Raw genomic sequence first — 24,574 nt, 5'->3', positions numbered from 1 at the left:
GATGATGACAGCTTCTTGGGAGCCATAAGTGCCGACGACTTCGCCGAACGACAGCGAGCCGACCCGGAACTGAAGGGCCTTGTGGATTACCTAGAGGGCACGACCACCGTTGTTCCGACGGTATTCACGCGGGGACTGACGTCGTTTTTCTTGCGCAACGGTGTTCTCCTAAAGAAGAACTTCTCACCGCTTCGAGCCGATTGCCTTCTCGTGGTACCCTCGACATAGCGGCCAGAGGTCCTCCAGGCTCTCCACGACGACCCGACGTCTGGACACCTGGGTGTTTCTCGCACGCTAGCAAGAATACAGGAGAAGTACTACTGGCCGCGCCTTTCCGCCGACGTCACCCGTTACGTAAAGACCTGCCGGGACTGTCAGCGACGCAGGACACTGCCCACTAGGCCAGCCGGACTTCTGCAGCCTATCGAGCCACCTCGACGGCCGTTCCAGCAAATCGGGATGGACTTACTGGGGCCGTTCCCGACGTCCAATACCGGAAACAAGTGGATCGTCGTGGTAACTGACTACCTCACCCGCTACGCCGAGACAAAGGCCTACCCAAAGGCAGTGCCGCCGAGGTAGCCAAGTTCTTCGTGGAGCACATCGTCTTGCGTCATGGCGCCCCAGAGGTCCTCATCACAGACAGAGGTACCGCCTTTACTGCGGACCTAACTCAGGCGATCTTCAAATACAGCGAGACGAGCCACCGCCGCACCACCGCCTACCACCCGCAGACCAATGGCCTCACCGAGCGTCTAAATAAGACCATCGCCGACATGCTGGCCATGTACGTCGACGTCGAACACAAGACATGGGGCGCCATCCTTCCGTACGTGACCTTCGCGTACAACACGGCCGTACAAGAAACGACACAGATGACGCCATACAAGTTGGTCTACGGACGGAGCCCGGCAACGACGCTCGACGCCATGTTACCAAACGTGACCGACGAGGAAAACATCGACGTGACCACCTACCTACAGCGCGCCGAAGAAGCACGACAGCTCGCCCGCCTACGGATTAAGAACCAGCAGACGACTGACAGCCGCCGCTACAACCTGCGACGACGCCGCATGGAATACCAACCCGGTGACCGTGTATGGGTATGGACGCCAATACGCCGACGGGGACTTAGTGAGAAGCTTCTTCGACGATACTTCGGACCGTACAGGGTACTTCGAGGCCTCGGCGCACTCGAATACGAGGTTGTCCCTGACGGCATTACGAACTCTCAGCGGCGCCGTTCACGACCTGAAGTCGTCCATGTCGTGCGCCTCAAACCATATTACGCGCGTTAGCGAATCTGAGGACTGTCATTTTGCTTTATTATTGTACTATCTTGCTTGTGCTTATTGTTTACTGTACTTTGTTGCTTTATTCTTGTCATTGATTGTTGCATGCATTGGCCTGCTCTGTTTTAAGCATCGGGACGATGCTTTTTCAGAGGGGGACATTGCCACGTGCGTTTCTTTATCACTTTCGCTGTATTCGGTTTTCGGCCACAAAGACTGTCAGCAACGCTCAGCGCGAACCGCGCCTCATTGTTCGAGAAGCTTCGCGATCATTGTAGATCGTTTTCTTAAGATTGCGCGCAAGACGCACACACTCGAGCTTATTCTAGAATTTGCACGACAGCCAGCGATAACGCTGGAATATTCGACGGCACATGTTTAAATGCCGACGCGCTTCACCGCTTGTCAGTTGATCGACGGTCGACGCTCTGTTCGCCGCTATCAGTGCATACAGTGTGTATTGCTGTAGATTACCTTTCCGTTTCTCGGCCACAAGTTCGGCCAAATAAAGACTTTCATCTCGGACACGTCGCCTGCGGTCTTCGTCCACGTCACGACCCCGTGACAATATTATTCACAGAAGACAGCGTACATAGACAGCGGGAAGGGGTTCCCTGTTCCTGATACGTATGTGATGGAACCGAGGCTCTGAAAGTTTCTCGTCACCCATTATAAGATAATTCATATAACTTCTCATCCTGATTCTTGAGACGCGAAATGCTACAATGCCGAGAATGTTGCAATATCAAACACAAATTACATGCGACCCGCGGGCATTCCCTGGAATAGTGGTGTTCACGGCACAAGGAACAAGCAAAAAAACATGAGCAAAGTAACTAAGAAAGGCAGTCCGTATATGTGTGTTTGATTCCCATATTACTTTTGGTTTCAATTGTTTTTATCTTCGCGTGGTATAGAGCGATTGTGTTTGCTAGAAGCGCAATGTCATTAGGACGAACTTGTGTCGTCTGCTCTGCTAACTTTTCTTCTTTTTCAAAAAAGGTACCAGTTTTTCTCAGGGCGTTAATGGCCATTATTGTTTTGTTACGGTAAACACGGCCTCCGTTCTTGGATGACGTAGACAGCCCGGCTCATCAAGAATAGCCAAATACAACTGCAACAACGGCTGCAATCAGTGATCTGACAGGGATCTCAGGATCAAAGCAGGAATGATAGATGAAAACGAGTGGGGCGGCTTGTTTTGTATTAGCACCGCAAGAACTATACAAACAAAAACAAGTACTCTGCACAGGATTAGAGAGAGAGAGAGAGAGTGGTGAGTGAGAGCAAGGGGCCCGCAATGTGTGGTAGACGAACATCATTCAGGGCGGGTCGGCTGCCCTGGGACTCTGCTTTTGTTTAGGTCTCGTTATATCTTTTTATATATATGTTTTGTGCTACGTCAAGAAGAAATTGCTGCCTGCACCTTGATGACCCGTTTGTTCTGTACGCGGGCACATCTGTTTACGTTATGGCTCAGTGCGGAGTGGCGTCTTGGTTGTCTCAGTGTCTTGAAAGGAAATACTTCTGAAGGTTGCTTACACAGGATGTGCCCATAAGCGCGCTTCCGGCGCTTTCGCGAGCCCCCAATGCAGGAAGGTGAAAAAGAGTAATAACTCAGGGAAAGGCGACTGCGGATAACAGCCGAAAACGGCCTGCTTCTCCGGAGACCAGATTTTTACGGGCGCATTACAGGATGAAGTTCTCGAAGGACTAGTGATCTGGACATCTCAACGATACATCGCTGAAGTGCAAGGTTTTTTTCTTTTTTCTTGATCTGCTAACAAATCAGTGTCCATGTTCAGTGACAAGGCAAAAATGGCTGTTTTTCCAGTGTTTTGATAGGACCAATATATATCATAACAATATAGTTATGGTCTATTGGACAACTTCTTATTAATTTTGACATAATAAGATTCTTTAATGTGTACTTCAGTGCCAGTACATGTTACATAATAACGATGTCGAATGGAATCCTTTTCACTGCATGCATGGCTCTAGCATGGAGACTGTAGGGTATCGGTGATATATGAGACACTGATGCCGACGCCTTTGCAAAGTGGTTTGTGAACGTGCATTGGGAACAACTGTAGAAATCTGCCAGCGTGCTACATGAATACGTGAAGACCACTGTACTTCTCTTAGGAACTTGCTATTTGATGTATAAGATACAGCAAAAAAAATCACAGCATATCCACGGGGTGAATGATGATGAGTGGGGCGAAGCTACGGAGGGAATCATCTGTAAACCGTGAAACTCTTCCGTGAAATGCGCCCAGTACATAATATAAAGAGTGTGAAACATCGTGTATATATTAAACATCAAACTTTATTGTACTGTTGGTTTACGTGGTCCCTTCATTATCACTTGTGATCGGTGAAATGCAAGGAAGAAGTCCGCTCCCGAGCGAAAGAGCGCCAAGAGCGACCGCATTCCCCGCTCGCCCTGTGCGAATTAAAGGCAAGGCTAGAGGGAAGACAGGACGCGCGTTCCACGACGCGAGGTCGGTAGCATGCCCAACGAAAGCCAACGGAATGCGATCGTGCAAGTGCTCCGGCTTCGCATCGCCTCATGGTTCCATTTAGCGTCCCAAAACCAAACATATTGCTCAAGGTGTGCCTTGCGTTTTTCGTAGAAATAATTTCTTTATCATGTACATTAAGACGAAAAGTTGAAAGCTCACTAGAGTGTATCGCCCGCAAAGTATGTCTTTTAGTGTGATTTAACACTCGTACGGCAGGGTCCTCGCGCCGTTGCCGGTCCACCTCGCCCGTTGACGATCGGGCGAGGTGGCTACATGCAACTACTACTACTACACTTTAAGAAAAACATCTGGCGTTCTTTCGTTCTGCTTTTACAAAACATCTGGCGTCTTTCGTTGCTTTATTTCATCAATCAACGGCGTTTTGAACAAAATTTTTATTGTTTAATCACGCACAGGAGAAATCTCACCAGGCACTACCTTGGAGGTAAACAATGGCTGCTAATGGCAATGAGAGACAGAAGAAGTCGGCTTTTAGCTAACACTTACACTTCTACTTCTACTAACGTTTCCTACTGGAACATGCCAATGGCTGCTAATGGGAATGAGAGACAGAAGAATTCGGCTTTTAGTTAACGCGCACGCTGCGAATTTTTTATTGTTCAACAACGCACAGGAGAAATCTCCCACCGGCACCACCTTGGAGGTCAAAGCGTAAGACTTGTTACTCACTACTACGACCACGACGACTACGAGGGACGAACGGGTGCCGCCTAAGGAGCTTCGCCCCTAAAATGAGTTTCATTTCCTTAGACACGCGTCAAATCATGCGACCAGTTTTGATGCCCCCTTGCACAAATTTAGCCCCCCCCCCCCCTATAACCTTGTTGAGAAACACACACACACAAAGAAAAGGGCGAGCACACTCTCTCTCTCTTTATGCCTCCGTTCTCTCGCGCGCTACCTGAGGCGCCCTCCCAAATTACAAATGGCCTACCATTTCGCCCTCACTAAGCGCCAAGTGGCAATTCCCTGTGATAACTTACAAACCTCTGGTTTAATGTACCGGTGTCGCGCTGACATTGTAGTACTTAAAAAAAAGCGCTAACATAACTGGCTAAGTAACCGGACACAATATGAACAGTACGTGCGTACCAGAGACACTTTTTATTGAGATAATACCACCACCTGCATGTGACTTCACTAGACTTCATGGAAGTGGCTGGTAATCGTGAAAGAAGTACATGTAAATAGCGCGTCAACGTTCCTCAAGAATTGACGAAGAGGAGTAGCATAAACAGCACAAACACAGCGTATGTTAGATGCTCGAAGGGTGAAGAAAACAAAACAACGGCGAGATGGTTCATGCATACTTGAATAGCGCGCTTCTCAGCTGCACAGCCTCAGAAGCGGCCGCAACTTTGAATGAAGACTGGCTAGAACGGTGAATAAATTATGGCGCTACTTTAGTTTCTTTTCCTTTCTCAAGATTCATTCTTGTCTATATAGAGCACGCTAAACGAGGCCCAAAGTTTTTTTCTTCCTTTAAGCACGTCGTTATTCTTCACACCCGTTGCAGCTCTTTCCTTCGCAAGAAGTGCATTTTAAGTGGTTTTGTTGCGTCTTTGAGAACATTGTCTTTGTTGTTGCTATTGCTGTTATTGGCCTCTTGTTTTATTTCCGTTTGCATTATGATTATTTTCTTGGTTTCTTTCTGTCCAATCAGAGTCGTTCTTTCTTCGTGTAAGACAAAGTGTCACGTCGGTAACCAATCCTGACTAATTCTGATCGTTATCGACAAATGGGAAACATCCCGCGGAGATCAAATATGTAGCTGCATGGCATTACTAATGAAACGTAATGCAAGTATGTTTGTGAAGGTGTTTGACGATGAAAAGTTTTATTCAATGGCGGGCAAATACGAAGGCAACATGTATAATAAAGCACTGTACGCGAAAACGAAGAAGAGAAAAACTCATTTTGTAACGCGAAGCAGCGACGCGATCCTTTCATTTTAAGGCTTCTTTCCCATACTGTCTTAAGGTTTTCGCTTCATCTACTTTTTTTACTTGCTGTCTCTTAATGTAATGCCCTACAGGGACCTTGCAGGGTGTAACAGAAAATGATTATGATCATGATGACAAGTTATTATATGCGGGCACATCAATTATTCAGTCGTGTAACCATTTAGACGATGATGTAAGCCTTATGCATCTAATGTAGAAAATACATCGTGCACATTAGGCGCACATAAAACAGCCAGTCGATTTGACATGAGTGCTACTTGGAAGGCCCTTAACCATACTTAGTCAGCTTAAAGCTTCACACGTTGATGAAGAAAAGAAGGCACGAAAATACGGACATTCCTGGCTTTCAAGTTAACTTTTAATCACTGAGAGAACACTTAGGTCACATTTTTACAACAACACTGCGCCGTAAGTATAGCTTAACAGGGCTCATCAAGACCAAACCTTTACGTTCCTATATGATAGTTCAGTGCAAGTCCTGTTGCATGTAGTTTTTTTTTTTTTTCATTCTCGCGTTTACGGCTGCAATGTATGTTGAGACATATATGCAAGTTTTAAGCAGGCTGTGCAGGGCTCATTTTTATCTGTTAAGACTCGACATGAAAGCAACGCCTTACTGCTCAAGGAACGAAAGATGCGGTGGAGTGTTGCATACTTTTTACAGTTGGCCACCTTGAGCGCGAACTCCAGTTGGCTTTGCGAAAGGGCGCCTTGTTATCTTCTTTCACGCCGAGAGCAACTCACACGTTAACTTAATGCGGAGTTTGTTCCTTGGGTGGCTGAGCAAAAGGGTAAAGAAAGGACGAAAAAAAAAAGATGGTTGAAAGAGAACTTCTGAGAAGGTAGCGAGCTGGAGGATTAGTAAGCGGCACGCGAATTTATGTGGAGGATGTGTCACGCCACAGGTACTGGGCTTCGTCGCATTTGTTTATTTTTATGCAAACTGTATAAAGGTTGGGCGCGCTCCTAGCACTTGGCGAACGTGGAAAAATCTCGCGCTTCCTGTTTAAGGTTGTGACGTAAGCATGCACCCGCACAGTGCTCTGTGAGCCGTGACAATTGCCAGCCGCCCCTGCTGAGCTACGCGAAAGACTGCGGAGCGCGGTAACGAGATTATGGGCGTTCGTTGTCGCAAGCCTCTGCTGTCCCGCTATTCTAAGCACAGTGGTGGTGCTTCTTGCTGTTGATGCCTCCTTCATTACACACCGGTGCCTCGTCATTAGGAGGCTTCCGCTTTGCGCAAGGCTTCTAACGAGACCTATACGCCAGTGTTTGCAGCGCTTACGCGGGACAGCCATATTTGCTGAGGCTCCGCGAATAGGCGCATAAAAGGATACAAAGGGGCGCGATAACGCTGAGCGTCTTCTTATCTCATGCTTACCGAGTGTTCGCTCACCGTGGCATTTTCCATCACTTTTACATCATCGATATGGCAGCCCAGCGTACGCTGCGCTGCCGGCTGGCGCCAGTTAAGTCGAGAGTACCATATTCTCATAAATACTGTCATCGTATTGTCGTTGGGCTGAAACACTGAACAGCTCGCTGCTGCAGACACCAGTGAGAGCTGGTGCTATGGCTTCCGATACATCTGCACGCAGTTATAAACTTAAAGCCTATATATATATATATATATATATATATATATATATATATATCTATATATATATATATATATATATATATATATATATATATATATATATATATATATATATATATATATATATATATATATATATATATATATATATATATATATATATATATATATATACTTGCGCAGTTAAAACTTCAAGTTCTTATGGGTGAGTGTTGGCGTTAATAATGGTCAAAGCCATATTCCCTATAGAAAAAGAAAAAGGAAAGAAAAGACATAATGTAGTAAACTGCTCGATGAAAGAGTCTGATATAGATTGTCTATATCTGAAGAGCTATTACACGTATGAACCAGATTGGAAACAGGACTTGAAACATGATATATGGGAAGTATACGGCGAAGTGCAGATATAAATTTTTTTTTTTTGGGGGGGGGTGATATATTCAGTTCCATATTCATCAAGGGGCAATTTCAATGCGAATTTGGCCTCACGATAACCGAAAGTGGTATTCCATTGAAAAAGCGTCAGCCCCACCTCTACTTGTCCAGCCTTCTCAAAATCTACACACTTACTCTGACTGACAACTATGGCTTTGCGTGTAGTCTCATTCCCTCCCTCTTTCTTTTTTCTCTCGCTACCTACCTCTGAATTTAATCCCCAACATCCCTTTTCCCAGTGTCGGGAAACGTCCCTGCCTTTACTCTCTCTCCTGTTCCTTCCCTCCTTCTGCGAAGGACGGTAATAAGGCCTACCGCAATGTGCGTAAGTCGCACCAAGAATACTTATGGTTCTTGTCCGGCTCCTTTCGGCGCCCTCACTCACGCTGCGGCATCTGAGTTCGAAGCTTTGAGTTCGCTGCCTTCTGGCTTTGTCGCGAGCAGCATGTCGGCTTCTAAAGAGAGAAAGCCCCGTTTCTTCTTCTGCATCGCATAGCGGGGCCTCCTTTTCACACGGAGATGAGCCGTCCCCCTCATTCTTGGAGCGAACGCGTCCAATTCGGCCTTTTGTGTCGCACCCTTGGGTAATGGAGGACGAGCTGGCAAAGGGAACACCACGGTGGCACAAGACGAATAAAAGCACGAAAAGAAGGAAGAATGTTAAAGAAAAAAGAGAAAGGGAACTCGCGCTGAACTAGCGTGAATACGGTGGAGGACGGGAGAAAGGTGCTTCCGAAATTGAAACACCAATGAGACTACTTTGTATCTGGGGTGGGGATTTGAAAGAGGGGCGAGCGGAGAGAATGCGGGTTCATCTCTCAGGAACCCGCCGTCTTCGGGGACATTCACTCCCCGTCTAGCGTATACCTGAGGGTTGGGGAGCAGTGACATATGCTACGCTCCGCCACGGCGGGGGAGCTCCGTGCTCTTGTGTCGGGAGCTATATACGTTCGGTCCCGCTACACGGCTTCAGCCCTGCGGTATAAATGCTGCCATAGAGCAAGGGAAGAGAGCAATCGAAAGTATAGAATTCGGTCGCGATGCTTTTGGTATCGTTGAATGTCGTGAGCGAAACGCAGTATGTGGCACGTGCGTTGCAGATGAAGTTGCGTTGAGCTATGAGTATGCGCAAGACACAGTATTCAAAAGTTTCGAGATTAGAGGAAACCTCGGTTTGCGTTATGCAGCAAAGATAAGCGTACGATGAAGCATGTACGGGATTTTTGTAAGTGTCTTGACTTGCTGCCAAAATGCGGCTGTACTTGTCAGGGTTGCCAAGGAAAGTCAGGCACACTGCCTTTCGTAGCGCGTCACCGGCTGAAAATTGCTGTACCCTTTTCTCGCTATTGAAAGGGGGAACAGGCTGGAGATGACAGAGTGAGTGAATAAACTTTATTTCGAGGTCCGGCATGTTTGTGGTCCGGGCTAGACCGCACAAGCAGACACCAGGAGACCTTGTCTCCCTATAGCCTCCCTGGCCTGCTGGATGGCCCATCTTTGGTCTTCGACCTCTGAGCTGAGCAGCACTAGCCGCCACCCCTCCCGGGGGGCCTCAGGAGAACTTGTTGATAGGTTGGGGCATTCCCACAGTATATGTTTATACGAAGCCCTTTCTGTTGTGCATAGTTTGCATTTGTTGTCGGGGTATAGGTGTGGATAGCTCCTGTGGAGGTGCACAGGGTTTGGGTAGGAGTTTGTTTGTAGCTGTCGGTATTCAGATGCTTGCTTCCTGTCTAGACTCGGGTGAGGTGCGGGGAAGACGCGCCTCGTCTCTCTGTAGTGTTGTGTGTATTCTGTGTAGCTTGTAAATCTGTCTTTGTGTGGTACGTCGGCGCCACCAGGGATGTTCACCGAGGGGTCCGTTCGGGTTGCGCGGCGGGTTAATTCTCGCAACAACTCATGGCACAGAGTTAAGAGTATGGTCTTTTTCATGCCGTTTCCTGTGTAGAATTGAACAAGTTTCTGCGCAGCGTAATTTATGGCAACCGGACGCGAAAAAAATATATATAAAGGGGCAATATGAGACAACCGTGACATTGATTACTAGGATGTGGCAGGCAAGCATTACTGACTCTAGCGCAAAGCTAAATTTGAACCTTGTACTTCTTTTTATATTTTCTGGACCTAGAAATACCAGATGTGGTCCTTTAAAGCACAGGACTTGGGGGGAGGGTCACTGACCAATGTGCTGGTCACTGACCAGCACATTTCTGGGCTGGTCACTGATAAAATTTGTGACATATGTTTCAGACGTTCAGTGCCGTATACGATGGCGCAAATGAGCCCAGTAGCAATATTTTATAAAGTTCATCGCAACACATGGATTTGTGGTTATAAGGAGTGATCATCAAAACAAAAAGAAAGGAAAGAGTACCACCAAAAGCTGACGCGGAACGAAATAAGGTTTGCGCTCGTGCTTACTGAAATCTGAATATTAGAGATTAGGATGTGTTGCATATTTTCACGATATCTTTTGCATTATTCTCTTGGTTCTGTTGCTGTTGACATCGAAAGAGATAATGAACGCCTAATGGTATGAATCAGTGGGAGAGAGTGTTTCCTTTTTCTTTTACCCTGATTGTTGGCCTTTTTTTAATTTACGAGCATGTGCATCGACGCTCTCGTCTTTCGCGTCGACATTGTTTGAAACGTCATTCATTGTTACGGCTTGAAACGACATGTGGAGGTCACTTACGGGCCTATTTTTTTGGCTAAGAGTCAGGGTGCACCGATCCATGAATTAAGAAGGCCACTTCCTTCGTTTCTTGTATAATTTTCCGTTATATTTAGCTCTAATTGCGCAACCAACTTCAGTTATGCTGCAACTATTTATCGCTTTTTGTCTAGCTGAGGCCTTTATTTTCACATCATTTACGACGCTGTGGCAGCGTACAACAACCCTTTATTGAGCAAGAAGCCAAACAGATAACCGGATGCCACGTTTGTGAAAGACGCGCAAAGTCGCCGCCAAAGGAGAGTTCGCGTTCAAAACTTTTACACATGAATTAAAGAACAAAATTTTTTTCCCATAAGGTACAAACCATATGATGTACAAAGCGCCAACCAGCATGAGTCATTATACTCATTTTAACAGGTTGGGCTGTAGCTGCACACATTAACCACACACATTTACCCTGTAATATAGTGTGCGTCTGAAGCGGCCCCATGTTTTTTCGACTCGTCGCTTCAAGACCCGTTGCGGTGAGGTAGTAAACGCGCTACAGAATAACCCTTCATCTGCTACGAGCTGCGCCAATGGATTGCAATGCCTTCCATGCCTCCTATATTTTCTGCCTCAGTTTCCCTTTTCGATGCCCAAAATTTGAGCGCAAGCTCCAGGCTCTTCACTGCGCGCCGATGTTTATGTAATTGTTACCGGTGACGGTGGTAGAAGGCGACGTTTTCTCTGCTGCATTCTAACAGCCTCGCTCCTGCCAGCGCTAGCTGCCGGATGCAGACTAGAGCGGCGTGGCACAAAAGCGACGCATAGAAAAAGAAAAGCTGCGAGTTAACGGCAGTAAAGGTAAACGAAACGGAAGTTCACGGGGAAGCAAGAGCTTCGAACTTGCATCAGCCGTCGGTAGAGCCGAGAGAAACGCGAGTTGTTCTACATGAATTATAAACGGTGGTTGGTTCCGTGACATTGGTGCGTGCGCGACGGGTATGTGACGGGGAGAGGCCGGCTCCGTCTTCCTGCGCCGCTGTTGGCGACACAATGGGAGAGCCTGGTAAGACCTGCAACAAGCGCAGTGGGGAAGCGATACCGGCTTCCGCAAGCCTCCGGTTGCGCCCCCTCCACGTGACCCCCTCTGCGCTGCGTTGCGTTCTTTCTCTTCCCTCACTCCAGTGTGCCCCAAATGGAGCCAGAATAGATCCCATCAAACTGAGTGCCAGCGCGACACGCGTGCCTGTGCTTGTTTGCTTGCTTGATGCTGCCCCTATACTGCCGGCCTGTCGCTATCGGGTTTGGAAGCGTCTGTGGAGCACTGGAGCAGGAGAGGTGGTGGTACAACCTCCAGGCCCTTTGCTGCGCTTGAGAGAACGTGGTGTATACGTCAACCCAACATGCCCATTGTAATGAGCCTACCCTCGCTGCCCTCCTCTCCCTTTCCCTCCTGTCAAACGGGAGTAGAGTATCGCGCAGTTGGCTCTGGCATCTGTTATTCTTGGGTGGCCTGACAGTGGTTTGGTGGGGAAGTATGACTTAGTCGAGGAAAGGAAGGGAGCGTGTAGGGACGTCGCCTGCCTCGTGTCCCTGGATTTCTCGTTCGTTCCGAGATTAGAGCGGACCTCCCTGTTGCATCAGCAGCAGTGTTCTGCACGTGTCTGCGACTACGCGTCGAAGGCGGTGTCTCGCAAACATTTCAATGAAGAAGAGATTAATTTGGATTCATATAGGTCATGTTTTTTTTTTCGGTATCCGTCATTCAGACCGTACGGCGTAATTATATTTATTAATCTGTACTTTTAAAGGGTAACCGCGACGTAATGTTACCTTAAATGGCTAATTCCGCACGAGGATATTACAAAATTCTACTGCCTCTATTTAGCAGAGGCAAGATACTCTCCCCAATGTAAAAAAAGTCAGCAAAAAGCAGCAGCGAATGCGTAAATTCCATTGAGATGACGCAGTGGTTGGGGATACTTTATTCAGACGTCTTTGCATTGGTAGCTATGCATATATAACAATCACGACGGCCAGTAATTTTCTAACGGGAGCTAAATTTCCAGAAAATGAAAAACCCGGGAATATAAGTGACGCAAGCAAGAGCATATTCAACCTAATGACAAATCTTTATTATTGTGGCCCAGTACTCTGGGGCTCTTAGAGCTAGTAACCGTACACTGCATTGGAAGTCAGATCAGCGCTAGTGAGGAGAAGATCTACAATCTTGAACGCCAACTGACTACTCGCTTACGGGTGAAACATTGGCGTTAGTAGTCATTGTTAGTACATAAGCACCTGCGCTAAATCAACAACTACCCAGCACCGTCCGAAGAGAGAGAGCTTTTCTGTACGTTGTGTCAATTCACACCTTTCAAAGAAACATCTTAAAATATCAACTCCACTGTGCCAGAAAACTAAACAGATCTCTTTCTTTACTTAATGCTTGAGGAATGACACAATTACTATAGATAGTTACGGCGCACTTGTACTGGCTGTGGAACACGCTCCTCCAATCAGAACATTCGAAAGCATCGGTCCTGTTTTACGAAAAAGCTTTGCTGCTTTCACGTTGTGAATTAAGCGAGGTCCTGATGCTTTTCGGTTCAATATCATCATTTGCTCCGTTTATTGTTTTGTGTGCAGTGGGCAATGATAGACATTTCTCTTCAAGGCTTGCTCGACGCGCATTGTGATTGGTGGTCGGGGTTAGATTAGTTGTATGCAGCGTTGCTATGGGCTGCTTCCTGTTCCAAAAGCCAATGCTGCACAAGAGGGTGAGAGCTTGTGCTTTGTGAAATCCACTTTCACCCAGGCGGGCTTACTCATGTTTCACTTTTTCAAGCTGTGGGAGTGGATAGTGGTTGGTGCGAGAAAAAATGTTTTCATTTCGACCTCTTTTTAAACAGTGGGCCTAGGAGACTAAGCAGCGTACCGAAGGCTCTAGTTTTACGAAATGACTGGCGCCTTTGTACCAACGCTGAGAGTTTTGCTAAAGCATTTCCTTTCTTCTTTTTTCAAGCGCTTTCGTATTAAGGTGAAAGAGCGCTACTCTGTACAATAATGTTAGATTTTTTTTTTCACACACTGTTTCTTTCTACGTTCCAATAAATTTTTCTTCGTTTCATATACCGTTGCCCAGAAGGAGACCATAAGTTATGACCATTGCCCAAGGAAGTTCAGTGCGAAAAACGCAGAACCTGAAATGTTCCCCTTCATAACTGGAAGATATACGAACGTTTGCTCTTCAAGGGCTGTTGCGTAGCGGTTGATTTAGCGCTGGCGATAGACCAACGGACGGCTTTACAGACTTTCGACGATCAAAATGTAATAACAAAAATAACACACGCGGGAGTATATAAAGTGCGGCTCTCTGACTCGGCCAGCTTGTCTTGCACATTTCGTCCAGAGTGTGAGAAGTGGAAGAATTTCCACAGCTGGCCAGCCGAAACGTAGCATTACATCCTTGCTGTCTTACGCAACGCGCTGAAGAACGTATGGTTGCCGACTGCAGTGCAATCTGTGCTACACGCGACTCCACAACAAAAGCACTAGCTTTTTTTCCACTCCAGATTTATTGGAGTGCGCAGCCCTATTGAGTTGCGGCTGCAGCTCGTTACATTAGAATGACCTCAACGACCTTGTCAAAGCTTGAGAAGACGCCTTGAAGGATGCGTTGAAGAGGCAGAGAACGCAAGCGAGCTCACATATTTGATAAACCTTAGTGAAGGCGCCGACGTTTGAGTACATGAGTGATGCAATTTAAGTAGTGTGTAGGTTACAATAACTCTGGTATGACATAATACTTCGCAGCGGATGCCGTGGTTGCCGTTATTGAAAGTGTTCTTCATTCTTCTGTCCGCTGTGACGCATGTTCGTGAAGGCGGGCCGCTTCGTTGGGCCCAATATCTCTTTGAGCTGAAATGGAATTTTGCTCGGAAGTGAATGGTTCCCTTCGATGGCACGCTAGGTTCTATCAATTTTGGCCCCTGTGGTAACATCGACAAGTGTCGGCATGGACATTTAGATTAGGTAAGATCACGTACAGCGGAATGTGTAAGTCGACACAACAGTAGGCATCACCGATATGGCATTTATTCACCGTCTCACTGAAAAATCAAAACATATATCCTATGATGGCCGTTGTATATATATGTATATATAATGTTATTATTATGCGAAGAGTATTTAGCTGGGCTGTAGTTGGTTTACTTACAATACAGTGAAACAGCTCGAAAGACGGGACAGCGAAATAACAGCGCTCTGTAATGTTTGTTATTTAGCTGTCCCGTCTTGTGCGCTGTTCCGCCACACTGTTACGCGATTTTTAATCGAAACTACTCTATACTGCGACAACATTCTTTTTTATTATTTGTGCGCTGTCGATGTGACGGTTTTTTTTTCTGTGTTTATCCCTGTAGTTGCTAGGGTAAGTCAGCTCGCACTCATAGTTAATTTTCGTAAGAAGGTAAATAGATAAAAAATAAATACAAACACGCACGGCCGCACAGCTGATACAATGAAAGTGTGTGCCATAAGTATAAAGTGAAAAAAATAAACGATAGTCTGCTATGTCACGTTAATAATTTGTGGTATGTCCCTGTAGCCGGCAAACATACACTGCGCCATGTTATACACGCTTCCGTTGCTTCATGTTCCCATAAAACACACACACACACACACACACACACACACACACACACACACACACACACACACGCACACACACACACACACACACACACACACACACACACACACACACACACACACACACACGCACGCACGCACGCACGCACGCACGCACGCACGCAACACAAGTGCTCTTTGTTAACGTAACGGCTACAAGCTGAACAAGGCACGTAGGTCGATCTAGAAAGATAAGTAAAGAACAAGGCAACTACGAAAGAGGAGATAAAGCGCTCTACAGATTCGTTTTTTTAGGAACTATCGCACTCGACACGCCAAGTTCCCATCAGAAAGCAAAGTTCCAGTGAGAGCAACGACTGCACCGTTAGGTGCAGTACTAGTGCCTGTCACTGTGAGGGCTGAAATGATTTACCGATAAGAATGTTCAAGAAAAAAAAGTAAGCAAGACACTCATCAAGAACGTGAATATCTAGCTTCCCGAATGAAACCAAATAAACCTGAACGAGTGTCTTCTGAAGAACGCCCGCCAGAGTTACCATGTGTCCTTGCTGTCAGAGCTTGTCTATGTCGTGCGCGACGCAGCGAGGCAATAATGAGCACGGAAGCGCGGCTGGAGTTTGGTTAAAAATTCAGCGGTCCCCCACGCGACCTACGCCGCTGGATACAGGGGGAGCCACAGTCAACAATGGAGAAATCGAGGCATGAGGAAAAAAAAAAGAAAAACATGAAACTCCAGGAGACGCACGAGTGGCACGTTGGGTGGGACGATGAAAGTAGGCAATCCAAAACATAGTAAAAAAAAAGAAAGATGAAGCAGTGTGCTTTGTCGGTGAAAAAATGCGGGAGTAGACCAAATACCAAAAACAGCGAACGCTGTCGCTTATACAAGCGTACAATGGGTACTCCACGCTGTTTGACGAAGCGAGGGTAAAGTTTGCTGATTTCGTCAGCAATCAGCGTGATATTGCTATTTCAGGCATTAAATAGCGAAAAAGGTAAATTGGCATGAGAGTCAAACGAGGTCTCGCTACCCAACTTGTGTGTTTCCTATACCGACATTCGGTAGGCCAACGCCCACGTAATTAAAAAAAAAACAGCGCGCTATGTACTCATATGGAATGAGTTTGACAAATATTATACATATACATATATTATACCGGAGGACAACGGCGCTAGCTCTGTTTCTTCGCGAAACCAGACGATGACATTCGTTTGTGGAACGCTCGGTCTGAGGCTGTCTTGTCTTCGTGGCCATTTCCCAGGCGCCTTGCCGACGCTATTCAAAATAACCCGCCCGTTGCATTACATATGTAAGAAAGCTCTCTTCAATTTGCGTTTCATATCAATTTCAATCACCAGGCCATCTGTAGCCGTTTTGTGACACAGGCATACGCGCAGTGTCTCACGTTAGCGTTGCACTGAAAAGCCGATAGTATAGGATGATGGACTATTGTAGGCGACTGTCAGAAAAACGTAGGCTGCATTTTGTATTAGAACGGTTGCACAGCAGTTGGGGAATACAATTAAGTTAGGCCATGCAACATCAGGCCATATTTGTGAATACTTACATGCCACAAACTGCGAGAACAGCTCATAAAGCTCGCCATGGCTATATGTTATTTCCAATGTTTTCACTAAGAGGCTTTTAAGCCTTTTTTTAGTCGTATACCGCCGGTCCCTTTGAACCTGGAATTGTTGCTAAAGTTCTACTGAGACGTTTACAAATGCTCTCAATTAATTTTAGGTGAAGAAACTCATCAACGAAGTCCCGAACACGATACTTTTGAAGTGAATACTAAACTGTTCAGTTTTAATTACGCATCTCGCACACCTTGAGTTCATCTTTGCCGCCTGATCCTGACCTCAGTCAAGCTCGGCAAAATGCAAATTGAACACAAAATACGTAAGCGAGCCACTTACTCAGCATGTAGAGTATACTTAACTAGCGCGCAAGCTCGGACGTGCACCAGAACACAGGATTGTTTAAATAGAAAATTCCAGTGATATACGGGCGACTGTATGTGAGACGGCATGAGCCGATACTATGGCAGAAGCGTTTTTGCGTCGCGCGACTCTTCGTTAGAAGACAAGACCCAAGATATCATCGGAAGGACACGTTAGCGTGCAGGCTTTGGGAGAATTTAGCTTCTCAGCATAACAAGAAGCATACTGGAGCCCTGTAATGAGAAGAATAGGTAATGTGTTCACCCTCTGAAGCGCATTTTGCGGCATGACTCATCGTTCTTCGGCGTCGGTTTCTCGGCATGTCGGGAGCAGGCAAATTGCATTCGCGGAGGGCTAGATGCAACACTGCACGCAAGATGCGAGAACGAGGCGAGTAGGAACCACGGGGTGTGCGAGTGAAGCAGGTAAACAGCAGAGATTGAAGCAAGGGCTAGCGAGACCCGAGGTAAGGAACAATCATGCATGGAGGAAAAAGAGCAACTAAAGCTCACTTCGTCCTGGAGATTAAAAATAGATGAGGCCAACGGGCGCGGGCTGAACGAGTTTCATGACTACGGCAGCTGTTTGTGTTCCCCGCTAGCTGAGAATTCGGATACAGTAAAGGAGGGAGTAAGAGCTAGGGCAGAAATGGAGCGCAAGGAAATGCATTGCAGGTAGCGTCGTTAAGGTGGGAAGTACGTTCACAATGTGGCAAAAACGAAGCCGCGGTGCCGTGTATACGTGACTGCGGTATACCATTGCTGCCTGAAGATCTCCGTGATTTGTACACACGGAGAAACTGAATGATCCCATTGCACGTGCGTGTCTGTGGGTAGGGAGGGGGCTATGTCATGCATATGTCATACCTGAGAAGCACAAGCAGTTCTGCCCTCGTGTAGGCAGGGATTGTTTGTTAGCGGATTGCAACGTCTAGTAGCTGTGCGCGATACACAAAGGAGTAGATCCGCGCCTCTAGACACCTACGTCCCTCGGCTGTGTTGGTGGTCTCGGCTGGAGCGTGCATATTTCGGAGATGCGGGGTTCGGCCCGGTAATCCCGCACCTCCTTCGCAATTTGCTGAGAAACTTATACAGAGGATTCGGGGTCGTGGGTCGCGGCACAGTTTGCACGCTGTATTCTCCCCCCTGGGTGCTCCTCATCTTTTATTTAGTCTGATTTATGGAGCCTATTACAGGAGGGGGAACTCTATCGTCCCTCGCCGTCCAGCGTTCCTCCCGTTTACATTGCCAGCGTATAGCGCGAGTTAGCCTCCCGCCGTTCGTGCTTGGTCGATTGCCCCTTCTGGCTTGCCACTATGGCGAATAGAAAGAAGGGCCCTCGCGTGCTCGCTGCTTCCGTGCTCCCATCCACCCTCGTGCCAGTGCCTAATTCTTCTTCCCAAAACAAATAGTTCCTGGTCAAGCCTGAGACCCGCAGCGAACGCGACCGCAGTGTTTTCAGGATGGGGCGTGGTGATGAAAACACCGAGGCTTAGAACCTGGAAAGCACGTAGACGTGGAAGTTGGGCACTTGCTGCTCAGTGTTAGAGAATAAATCTGAATGGTAAATGTTCCACGCTGCCGCTAGGAGAAAGGCGCATAGTGGATGTTATTTAAATTGAGTTTGTTCGTACGCGAATTAACGCGGACTTGGATGAGTTGCGGGGGAACATAATGAGCAGCACATGCTCCTCAGCGGCTCACAGATAAATGAAGTTTGTATGTACTTCGTATGCAATCTCCTGCAGTGCCGCTGTCTACATAATAGTGTACCATTATGTAGACAGTTGCGAAAAGAATAGTTTTAAAAAGAGGAAATAAAATGCAAAGTTATTGACATGACTTTCGTGAGAACAATCTCGTCCTAGAAACAGAGCATAGTTTGCCGCCGCTTTGTTAGGGGTTCAGCGAGAGTTTAACAAAGTGAGGTGGAGAAATTGGTTTGGAAACAATTCGCGAGGGAAGGACTTGTTTCGCGGTTGCCTGGTATCAATATCCTGCTCTTTTATTCAGTGTTTAGATGTGACAACAAGAGAGGCATCACCCTGCTTTACAGCTTATAACTAAAAGCTTCAACTTACGAAGTTTAAATAATGAAGCAGAAATTAAAAAAATAAAGTTGTATTCACGTGCAAGTATAATGCTTCTACCCCGCCCCGACGCGCGCCCTTACAAAAGTTTAAAGGAAAGGTATTATAGTTATGCGTACTGTTCATTTGACAAGTTTCAGAAAACAGTCAAAGTAAGTACATACGGGTTCTCTGACCTTTACAAGCATTCGCTCCTCCCTACATCTACACTCGCTGGCAGTAGTTCTTCTATAAATTAATTAATGAATTATTTCAGCACGCAAGTACATGGAGGTACATAAGCGGCAACAAAATGAAACTTCAATTATGATTTCACGGATATTACGCTGGATATTCTGTGATGAATAAAACGGGCTGAGCGACCTTGAACTGCCTCCACAGCTATTCAAGATGTGGGCGAACGTATGTAGCGTACAAAAGCAGTTTTGCGGAATGTGGTGTGAAGTTTCTGGTACTAATCAGTTAATCAAAAGATTTGCTGGCAATGATGGAACCTAAAATCTAAGGTAACAATATTGGTCTCGTGACAGGTTTGCGAGATTCTTACGAGCGTGCAGTAGTCGCAGAATATCGAACTTAGTCGCAGAATATCGATACATAACCGTTTTCCTTTTCCCCATGCCCTGTAAGAACAGCAAAAATTATGACGGGCTTATGCAGCTTTTGAAGCAAGCAAGCTTAGAGATTAAAAAGACACGCCGGGTGAAGCCCGCAGGATTAGGAATATGCAGAACGGCCATCCCAAAATATAAAGATAGCCAAAACGCCCAATCCTACAGCTCATCCATGCAGTTTGAGCAGAAGGCACATCAAGATACATGACGATGATCAATAGATAATCGACTACCTTGCAATTTTTCTACTTGTAGGCTCACACCAAGCATAATAATATAAAGAATGGAAGGAGTGAGAACAGATCCCGAAGAAAGCTACTTCTGCGGCGCTGTCTATAGGACTTTGAAACGAGTTGGCGCGGAGAACATGCCTAGCAAAGAACTAAAGTTTCGAAGAAAACATACCCAGAGCAACGACTGAAAAGCAAAGACAAAAACAGTTTTTATTTACATCCAAGCACAGGGGTATTTGGTTTCATGTAAGCCTGGTATGAGAATTCGCACGCTGTCTTTTAGACGTTCTGGTTATGTCGTGCCGCCATAGACAGCGAGAGCGCAACTGCAGATATGCTTATAATAACTTTTCTTCAATTATAAAACAAACAAGAGAAACACGTGATCTTTCCTTGAAACGATGCTACCGAAATGCGCGTCCTTAACACATGGCTTATCCTCTGGTTCTTTTTTTATTCTTTAACTAAAAGTATTACTTTTTTTTAATTTCCATAAGAAGTTTGCGATACTAGTTACGTAACCTTTCCTGTCGTGGTGGTATCACCGGTTCCACGAGGGCTTCATGAGATGATCATGCGGAAACTCTTGCTGTGCACACAACATTTTCGAATTTCATTCAGAGCTCAAGAAGCTTTTACCTTAACCCAACACTGCCTCGCTGTACATGCGAAAACATGGGTACGAGGCTATGACGTCGCATGCAGTAGCTAGTACTTGGCGCGAGCGTACTGCGCCTGGCGCGGGTAGCTTGCAGCGCTTGAGTTTTCCAAACATTTTGCAGCATTATTTCATTTGCTTAGCAACACATTAGTTTTTAAATAAGTCTTTATAATCGTCAGTGCGTTTTTACCCTTGCAGCAATATAAACAAGTAAAGCCACCAGTAAAGATCGGCAACCACCTAACATAACGGTGCTCAATTAGTAATACTTCAGAACGGCGCTGGCTGCTTCACACTAAGGCATTTTAAGAAGTACGTGATATCTACAGTGTCACCTCATGCGTATCAGCTGGCATAACCGTCTCTGGAGGAGATGTTTTTTTTTTCTCAATAATATTAAGTACAATATTGGTATGTGTTCCTCAATTCATTCAGAAATGCCGAGTGAACAGATCGTTGTTTTAAAACTAATGTCTTAGCTTCAATTGCCTTCGTAATTACATAGCTAGCCCCTTCATTCTTCTTAGTACACTGTGATGAACTTTGTCGTCCAGAGGTCGAGGCATGAATTCGAAAACATAACGCGGCCGTGCTCACTGCCTAACGTCTTGAAAAAGAAAACGAAATCGTCCATTAGAAGTGTGCGCATATAACAACATCATATACAAAGTTATCTTTAATAAACTTAATGTAGCCCGAGTAGCATAGACTATTTGCTGAAACATGTGATTGCTTAACGGTAATGCGCCGTTGCGAGTTGGACAGCCGCAGACGTTTTCGTTTGTTTAAAAGTGGTGAAAGTAGGAGACGAAACAATGAGATACTTTTACGCAATTCAAAGCCGCACTTCATGAAGAGAATATATCCCGGGCTTTCTCTGCTCCTTCGTGATACATTTCATATGGTCGGCATACACAAGCTACGCCTAGACATCCTAGTCTCGCTTCACCGAAATTAATCTGAATCACTCGTATAAGTCACACAAATCAAGGAAGCAACAGGAGACACAGGAAAGAAAGGTGTTAACCAGTCTAGAATAACTGCTATGGCAACCTACACTGGGGAACGGGACGGGGGAGTTTGAATGAGGTACACAGAAAGACATGAGCACACACGCGAAGTCACAGTCCTCACAGTGACAACATAGCTTTTGGTCTATAGACCATTATTACGGATGGGTTTTGGTGCCGCCACAGTGGGCTAGCCTTTCTGTTTTGTATATATATACTTAACTAAACGAACAGTGGTACGGTAGAGGCATACGCATGAAAATAGTTGGGTTGGTGCATTCGGCCTCTCAACCTTATTAATTCGCGCCGCGATACACAAAAATGAGAAAGCATTCGTTGAACAGCATAAGCTATGTGCCTATGTGTCCAACGTAAAATAAATGATAACCGCCTGTCATCGAAACGCTAACTTGCACCTCTTCATCTCTCTCGATGCCATTGCAGTGGCGTCCAGCCTGCACATCCTCCACCTGTCGGTGCCCAAGTGGGTGCAGAACGGCACCGAGGACTCCGTGGTTCTGGACTGCGTGTACAACGCGAACCGCGAGGACGAGCACCTGGTGATCAAGTGGTTCCTCAACGACGACCCGCACCCCATCTACCAGTGGATCCCAGAGCTGAACAAGCGGTTCGTGTCCAGTCGCCTCAAGGATCGCATCAACCTGGACTACTCGCTCACCAACGGAAACAGCTTCACCAAGTTCCGCGCGCTCAACCTGGTGCGGCCAACCACCGAGCTGAGTGGCCGATACTCCTGCCACGTCATGTCGCTCGCGGGTCAAGACTCCGAGTCCAAGCTCATGACCGTCTACGGTAAGGTCGGGAGTTGGATTTAAACACGGCTGGCGCTCCCCATTGAAAATTCATAGTTGTTGGGGTTTAAGGTTCCGAAACAAGCATATGATTATGAGGGACACCGCAGTGGAGGGCTCCAGAAATAACGACTGCCTGGGGTTCTTTAACGAGCGCCTAAATCTAAGTGCACGGGCCTCTAGCATTTCGCCTCCATCGAAATGCAGCCGCCGCGGCTGGGATTGCAGCCGCCGCGGCGGGTCAGTACTCGAGCAAAATAAACACTATAGACCACAGCGGCGGGTGTTCCCACTGAAACTCGCAGCTATCAATCGGCATACGCGTGCTTTAAAGAGCGTAGGATCATAATTCGTGAAGTGAGGCACGCTATGGTGCTGCCTAGCTCACTACTCTAATTATTAGAAGAATGGATCGAGGAGCCCGTGTATGTCAGGCACAAGTACACACAGCCAAGAGATAATACACTCGTTGGCCTTCTTTGGCTTCAAACGATCTGCTCTGATTTGCGAAACACGGTGTATAGTGGAACTATATTTATATAAAAAAAGCATGGTAAGGTAGACGACGTTAGAGCCGGCTCCAACATCCAGCTATTCATTTCGATTAAACACACACACACACACACACACACACACACACACACACACACACACACACACACACACACACACACACACACACACACACACACACACACACACACACACACACACACACACACACACACACCACACACCACACACCCACACACACACACACACAACACACACACACACACACACCACACACACACACACACACACACACACACACACACACACACACACACAATCAAACAAACGAACAAACAAAAAAAGTGAGTCAGTAGTTTAAGAATGCCCGATTTAGACTAAGATTGCGAGTGCGAAATATTTCTCAGGTGACTTCGTGAGTCGTATAACGGCGGTGGCTAGTGAATAAAGACAAGTAGGGTGACATTGAAATAAGATATTTTAAGACCAAACTTCATTGTGATCATTATTGCTATCACGTTTCCGAGGCGTTTTCACCCTTTTGACGGCTGTCTTGTACCGACATTTTTTTCCCCATACCTGATCAGGCTGAATAAGTCCATAGCATCCAACTCTTTAAGGAAGCTATGCACTCTTGTTGCTACAAAATTTTAACATTTTGACAACGTCCAATCGCGTGGTGCCACACAACTTCTGACAACATAAAAAGTTGCGTAGCACCCCACGACTATGATGTGAATAACTCTTTAACTTCAGAATTGAACGTCTGCACATGGTAAAGGCAGATTACAAGATAGGTCGATGCAAATGATCGTTTACCTGATTTAATTATGCCTTACAACAAAAAGAAAGGAGTGATGATCACGCAACGCCTCTAATTTATTGAAGTAAAATTGATTTAGTAAAGGCATCGATAGATATTATATTTTCAAGCAAACAAAAGTATTTCTCAAATGATTGTTAGATAATTTTTGCGATTAACTGCGCGAAAATTCAACGATATTCGAAACGGAAACTGAAACAAGAAGAAGAACCCAAAGGAGTGTTAGACTGGGTTAAATTGCTTATCTTTAACATAGCAATGAACATAGGCGACGGGTCATCTGATACAAGTCGGGCAGACGTGTTGCCTTCTGAGTGGTTTAATATATGATTTCTGGGGGGTTACTTACCAAAGCCACGATATGATTATGAGGCACCCTGCAGTGGAGAGCTCCGGAAATTTCGAGTCTCTGGCGTTCTTTAACGTGCTCTGACGCGGCCCTCTAGCATTTCACCTCCAGTGAAATGCGACCGCCGCCGGGATCAAACCCGCGACTTTCGGATTAGTAGCCCATTATAGTAAGCTCTAGACTACTGTGGCGGGCAAATTGATTGGTTTATAAACGTGAAAATAATATACAGATGAAAGGTATCCTGTGACTTCCAGCGAAAAAAGAAAGACGGCAGATCCCACGCATTGTGGGAATCGATGTAATGCGAAGCAGCCAGCAAAGAGCTGAATACATCGTCTTGTATGTCATGGCAGCGGCCGTGGTCATGGTTT

General features: G+C 46.2%; 1 protein-coding gene across 7 annotated transcripts in view; it reads left to right on the top strand.

Moving 5' to 3' along the window:
• Positions 1 to 24,574, top strand: part of LOC119393715 (uncharacterized) — a 180,773-nt gene that overhangs the window by 56,397 nt on the left and 99,802 nt on the right. For 5 of the 7 annotated variants that reach the window (XR_007416365.1, XM_049416324.1, XM_049416325.1 and 2 more), the window contains exon 2: positions 22,148 to 22,516. The exons of 1 other annotated variant lie outside the window; for it this stretch is intronic. Coding sequence is in view for 5 of the 6 variants with exons in the window: in XM_049416324.1 (XP_049272281.1) it covers positions 22,148 to 22,516 (369 nt within the window). In the remaining variant the exon portion in view is untranslated. The remainder of the gene's footprint in view (positions 1 to 22,147; positions 22,517 to 24,574) is intronic. One more of the 7 variants, XM_049416327.1, reaches the window with a different exon arrangement.

The sequence above is a fragment of the Rhipicephalus sanguineus genome, chromosome 5, assembly GCF_013339695.2.
Source record: "Rhipicephalus sanguineus isolate Rsan-2018 chromosome 5, BIME_Rsan_1.4, whole genome shotgun sequence".
Taxonomy (NCBI): Eukaryota; Metazoa; Arthropoda; class Arachnida; order Ixodida; family Ixodidae; genus Rhipicephalus; species Rhipicephalus sanguineus.
Note: the sequence above shows the minus strand (reverse complement) of the source record. Positions and strands in the feature narration are given on the sequence as shown.